The following is a 6,537-nucleotide window of genomic DNA, read 5'->3' as shown; positions in this document are numbered from 1 at the left end:
AGCAAGCGGTTCACTGCTTATGAAGTGTAGAAAAGTCCAAGGGTTGAGTAACACTTTGAGCTCAGTCTAAAATAAAATCATCACATAATGTCAATACAATGTTCTTATGCAACATCACTGTCAGCAGAATCTGCCAAAGAAATACAATCCCGTTGAATGTTTCAGATTGTCAGTGTTTCATATGTATGACACACTCAAGATTAACTTTATGATCTTTTTAACTTGCTTTATGGTCCATTAAATGTAAAGTTCAAATATTTGCATTCTTATGTCAGAGCTGTGTTTTTTTTCTAAATCTCAGGATGGTTGCTGTGATCCCTGTTAAAAAAGTAAAAAATAAAAACTTTGAGGAAAATTTAGTTTTCTACACATATTTAAGGTATAATATCATATAAAGAGGTGTATGAAAATAAGTTAAAACCTGGGAATGTTCAGGTACTAGCAGAAATAGGAGATTGGCTATAAACCTCTTTGGTCTGGGGCTATTTGTTACAACAATAGAAGTGGTTGTTTGTGGCTTTACTGGTGGCTGGAGTAATTTGCATGGTCAAAATATCTGTATCCTAGAAATAATAAATGTTAGGTAAAGTTACGTTGATCTGTGATTATTTTAAAATGTAACTTACTAACGAAAAGATGATTGAACATTTCTCTACAAAACATTGCATAGTTCTGTATTTTTTCTTAATTACTGACATGCCAGCATCCAAACATTAACCTGCTGGAAAAAGCTCAAAGCGTTTATGCAATGCAGTAAATCATATTTTGTCCGTCTAGCGTCTCAGAAAAATGGAAAGCGACTGTTTTTCTGCACCTTATCAGAAGAAACAAAACAGGGAGCACTGGGAGGCTGTCTCACAAAATATGAAAGGAAAAAATATTGTATGGAAAGACTGGACTTTATTGATCTTAATGTTCTTGGAAATGTTGGTTGTAATGTAGTTCTTCAGTCATAAACAATGATTGACAACATAGTAAATTAATAACTTGCAATAATCCAGAAGATGACCTGATGTTACCAGATGGACTCGATTTTATGCTTAAGTGCATAGCCACCTGTTCACTGTTTTTCAGCTTTACTTCATCCTCATTACCTTTGTGTGCAGTTAAAAAGTAGGTACACACATTTCCGAGAAAGACCCCGGCTCGTTTTCAACATAGTTAAACACAGTAAGACTCAGCCATGCATCCCAGGAAGGCAGTTTAATTTGGAGAACAGCCAAGAGTGGAAAAACACTGGGCAACGGGACAGATTTGTCATCCACTACTTACTGCTTACATAAGTGAGAGTTTACCACTATTTGTTGTAGGCTGTTTATGAAAGCACTGGAGTGATCTGAACTCAGAGAAGCCTGATATAATTTAGGAATCTTAAAATACATTATATAACACTAATGAATAACCACATAGGAAGTGGGCAAAGTAGATTAGTTTTATGAAAAGCAAATGTTTAAGGTTTATATTAAGATTCAAATGTGTACTCTTGGTCCCAGCAAGTTGAGAAATATTGTGCTATTTTGTTCATGAACCCCATCAAAAACAAATATGATTGTTTATATACAAGGTAACAATGGACGCACTACAGGATTTCTGTTGCTTATGACTGCCATCCTAAAACAAGTGGTCAGCATTTTTAGGGCAATCCACAACATTCACAGGTGTTGCCACAAGGGGGAGTCTATTCGTTTGATGCTATTCGAAAAAATAGTGCAGTGAAATGACTAATTCAATCGCCAGATGTTAAGAGACATGAACCCCACTGGGCCTGTGTGGGCTTAGCTTAGCTGAATCCTGCAAGGCTGGTTAAAGACAATGGACATTCTTTATAGTTATTTTAATAAAAAGTATAAAGCGGCTTCAGTGTCCAAAGTTATATAAACAAATACTCAGCTTTTCAGACTCCATCCACTTCTTCTACTTAACTACCCAGTGCAAGAATGTTTAAAGAAAAAAAGTCTTACAATTTCACTTCTTAAATTGGGATGGTTAGCGATGCATTTCATAAAGGCCAACTACAGCTTCCACACATCCATAGAATGAAGATCCCCGTACAATGTAATAATTATCTGTATGAAGTATTTCTATATACGAAAAAATAAATGCTCTACATACACTAATAATTTGCAGATATATAGAGATGGTAACGAATGGATCCTAGAACAAAAATGTCACACCATTGTGTGAAAATGTTAAAATGGGAATGGGTCGGACACACTGCAAGAAGAACAGACCAAAGGTGGACAAAGGAAGCTACTGAATTTTTCCCACGAGATGAAAAAAAAAAAAAAAAAAAAACTATAAGACAAACCCATAAAAGATGGGAGGATGAAATAGTAAACTTTGCAGGCATGAAATGGGAAAGGGAAGCAATAGTTCAAAGCAAGTAGAAACATCTTGGGGAGGCTTTCATCCAGCAGTGGATTGATATGGGCTGATGTGTGTGTGTGTACGTGTATATAACATTTGCTCTTGCCTTACTTCATTTACAAATTAGAACAGTAATGATCCAAAAACAAACAAAAATACAAAAGACCATATTGGGGGAGGCCAAATAAATTTTATTTTATAACTTTTTTTTGTAATATATATATATATATATATATATATATATATATATATATATATAATATATAAATTATAATTATTTCTAGCCAATTATTGTAATTATGTGGGGAAATAAGCAGTGATGCTTTTTTTTTTTTTTTTTTTTTTTAGTGAAGCTGAAACAGACGTTTACAAAAGGTGTTGCAACAAATTATCAAGATTTTTGGTACTGAATGGTATTTTCCATTTGTGCGTCTTCTGAGATCCAAGAATTCAAAATAGCTGCCTAACTATTTGGGGTCATATTATCTTCTCATAACTTTCAAATGTGTCCTTACATAAAGCAAGACAATCACAGTCATCTTCCTTCTTTGGGCATCTTCAATTGCATTTTACTGGGATCTCCACATCCATGTGTCGGGGGGGGAAATGGCAGGTAAAAGAAATGTATTTTTCTTAGCATTAGGTCAGTGCTGGTAATTGCAAGTAAAGGAACAGTTCGAGCAGGTAGCTGTCTTCATGTGAGGTCACAATTATGGATTAAATGTTCACATTTTTATTTCCACTCCTGGGCTTCACAAAGATTGTGCCACATGAATTTGTTTCCTCTGCAGTGCATTGAGTGACAAGCAGCCACTTAAGTTGACTCTTTTTAAAGAAACCACAGGTTGGTTGGTTTGTTTTTTTGCTACAGACTAGTTGCCTCTGCACCTGTTAGGTTCTCAGTCTTGTGCAAATTTGTAAGAATATCAAAATTGTTTCTTACTTTCAAATGTACCCAAATGGGCATTGTAGTCTTTTTTTTTCTTCCCATTTTTGTACACCATTTTCATAGACAAAATAAAACAATTTAGAAAGTGCACCAACTTGCGGTGCATAATACGTTTAGGTTTCAGTAACAAAACTATATTTTACTTTTGTTAAAATAACATGAAAAATATACACAAATATTACATGGTTTACAATATTTACATTTACACAAGTTCATTAAAAATCTGCTAAACTGTACAAGGCCGCTGTTCTGCACAAGTGTAAAATACAATACAGTCCAAAACACAGGACCTGCTGTTGCAACAACTTCTGATTCCAGTGCTCTTCAGTGCCAAATTACGATTTATTTATTTTCCTCAAGGTTTCTGAATCTGAATTCATGGCATTGCCTGGACCTTCAGCAGAGACTTCAGGTGGACGGTCATGAGCGCCCGGCTGTGGTCGGAATGTCGTGGGCTGTTCTCTCCCACCCAGTGGCTCGGGGGCTTGGGCAGGACGCTGGGCGAAGGAGGCTCAGTAAATTTTGGACCAGCGTAGTTCTTCTCACCATCTTTAAGATTTTCTTCAAGAATGGGTTCAACTGTAGTGACTTTGACAATTTTAAAATTATCTGTGGAGTTCAGAGGCTTTTTGCCTTCCTGGCGGTAAAACTCCAGTAGGGGGGACTTGTGCCGGATGGTGTTCTCATTCCTCTTGGCTGCAGAGGCCTCGCTCGGTGAGCTGTGCTTGTTCTTCTGACCAACGGCGTTCAGGTTCTGGCCTGGAAAGTCACATTTGCTCAGGCTGAGCACAGACTGACTGCAGGGAAAAGGGGCTCTGTCAGCTCTAGATGTTTTGGACTTCAGTGCCTAGAAGGAAGCGAGAAGGGAAACGTTTTTTTAGGTTGCTTAACAGAATTCAACATTATTATTTCAACTTTCAACTTCAACCTCCCACTTAATCATGTTAATATTTTAAAAGTCATAACATACAGCACTTCTAATGTATAGCTAGTACATTGTGGCAGTTTTTCTGCCTCCAACAGGTTACAACTACCATTATGTAAATATAATTTGAAAGTTAAACAGTTACCCAGGGCTGTTTAAGATTTGAGACCCAGAACATAAATTCACATTTTTGTCACATAGAAGTCGGTCTTATACGTTTGATCGGGAAAGTTTATAAATACAGACTGTCAACAAGGCATTATTTATTTAACAGTTCAATCTTCAAGTAGGAACGTTACGTTACTATTCTAACTCATAATAGATATGCATTATGTACAAATAAAAAAAGATATTTTATAATGAAAACGGTGTGATTGTAGGGAACATGCAGCAGCTGCACATGAATGTTGCTGTGGTGTAAACAGCGGCACTGCGCAGACTCCATCAACAGCTGTGCCCCGCCCACTGCCCCGCACCTCATTACTTATTACTGTTGCCGGGGAAAGCCTCGCCGCTGATTGGTGGAGGCGCAGCTGACGTCATGTCCACTGGCAGGTCAAACTAACGCGGGCCGCAGCTGCCCCGGGACACGGTCACCCAGCGCGCTGAATCCCAACAACCTACATCGGTGCATGGAAAAACATGGAAAACTATCCACGTCCCATCATCGATGTTTCCAAATGTAGCACTTCCCGAAACAAAATAACTTCCCATAGCGGCTAACGCGCACACCCGGGCGAGTCGCCGCAGCTGCGAGGTGCCCGGCTTTGGGAGCAACCCAATCAGAGACTCGAGCTCCGCCGCGACCCGGGCCGCTGCCGCACGACCATCAGTCAAATATAACAAACAGTCGAGACGCGCTTCACAGACAACGCGTTTTGAAGCGGTCTTGAAAAAGCGCAAGGACTTAAAACAACTGCTTTGGTTTTAACAGATCAACACGGGAAACAGGTCCTTTACATGCAGATCTATGTTCAGTACCAACGCAAGCGCCCTGTTCCTTTTCCAGACGATTTCCTGACGCTAAAGCCTCCGACACGCTCAAGCAGAGGTCGGGGAGCTCTTACCTCCTTCCTGGCCCCCTGTCTGAGGTGATGGTGCAGTGCTATTGCAGTGGCTTGCGCCCGGCCGCAGACGGGCTCTGTCGGGGCAGCGGAGGCTTTCTTCGCGCCGGCCCCCGCCGCGGTGCTGTTGTTGTTGATGTCCGTGCAGCGGGCCGGGTTGCTCCGGAGCAGAGCCTGCTGCTGCTGCTGCTGCTGCTGGTGGTGCAGGCGGCTCTGCAAGCTCACCGCACTGGAGCGCACTCTCCTCCCTCCTTTCTTCAGCAAAGCCTGCCTTTTGTTCAGGTTAGCCCCGACATGGTGGCCGCTGGAGGGCTTGTTGTTCTCGATGTTGATGTGGTGGCTGAGCGACTCCCCCAGCATGATCTGGAAGTTGCAAGACGGGGGCGACGGAGGATACATCCGCTGGCTTGAGGCGAAACTTTCCTTTTACTTTCAGTCTGGCACTCGCACGGTCGTCAGGCGCTGTGGTCCACATATACTCGCCCTTGCCCCAGCTGCGCGGTCTCTCTCCCTCTCCCGCCGTTTAAAACCACACAAGTGAAGTCCGAAGAACAGGCTGCTGTTGTTTATCCTCAGATCAGGAAAGTGTTTCCCGAGGAGCCCACCTTTTCTTTTTTGAGATGGCGCACGAAAGAGTAAACGAAAATGGCGGCGCAGGAAGAGTCACTTCCTGGTTGTAAACAGAAGAGAAGCCACGCCCACCACTCCACACAAAGGAAAACAAGACGAAAACCAGCGGGACCCCAGCTTTACCGCACTGAACAGTTTCAAACAAAACGCCGATCTTCTGGAGAAAAAAAACACGAGTAACTTCTTCGCTGTTTAAAAATAACTATTTAAAACGACGATGGAGCGAATCTATTTTTGTCAAGATTCGTTGTTGACTTATATATACTTATACCTATAGACACTCGCTTTTTTATTAACAATGTTGTTAGATGATCCCTTGGACTACACTAAAAACTGATGTTTCCCACTTCATTTCTTCTACCTATTTAAAATATTACACGATCTTCCCACTCGGAGCTCGCTTCTCATCCCAGCGCTCCCTCTCTCCAACAAACGGGCTGAAGGAGGAGCAGAACCGCCCCGCGGCGTCATACACCGAGCAGCCAATCACCGGGCGCCTTTCCCTAGACACGCCCGTTTTCCATGTGACGTCAAACCAAAAGCATAACAAGAATCTATTGTTTTATTAGTGCGGAGTTTCCGAAGTTTGTAAAGTTTGCTGA

General features: G+C 41.2%; 1 protein-coding gene across 1 annotated transcript; it reads right to left on the bottom strand.

Moving 5' to 3' along the window:
- Positions 1-2,537: 2,537 nt before the first annotated feature.
- pnrc1 (proline-rich nuclear receptor coactivator 1) lies at positions 2,538-6,386 on the bottom strand. The gene is made up of 2 exons (XM_066688694.1): positions 5,309-6,386; positions 2,538-4,163 (listed from the first exon to the last, which is right to left on the bottom strand). The coding sequence occupies exons 1-2, from the start codon at positions 5,702-5,704 to the stop codon at positions 3,693-3,695; spliced, it is 867 nt and encodes a 288-aa protein (XP_066544791.1). The 5' UTR covers positions 5,705-6,386; the 3' UTR covers positions 2,538-3,692.
- Between the last annotated feature and the right edge of the window lie 151 nt (positions 6,387-6,537).

Source organism: Amia ocellicauda, chromosome 1, assembly GCF_036373705.1.
Source record: "Amia ocellicauda isolate fAmiCal2 chromosome 1, fAmiCal2.hap1, whole genome shotgun sequence".
NCBI lineage: Eukaryota > Metazoa > Chordata > Actinopteri > Amiiformes > Amiidae > Amia > Amia ocellicauda.
This window is presented reverse-complemented; position numbering and strand designations above follow the sequence as displayed.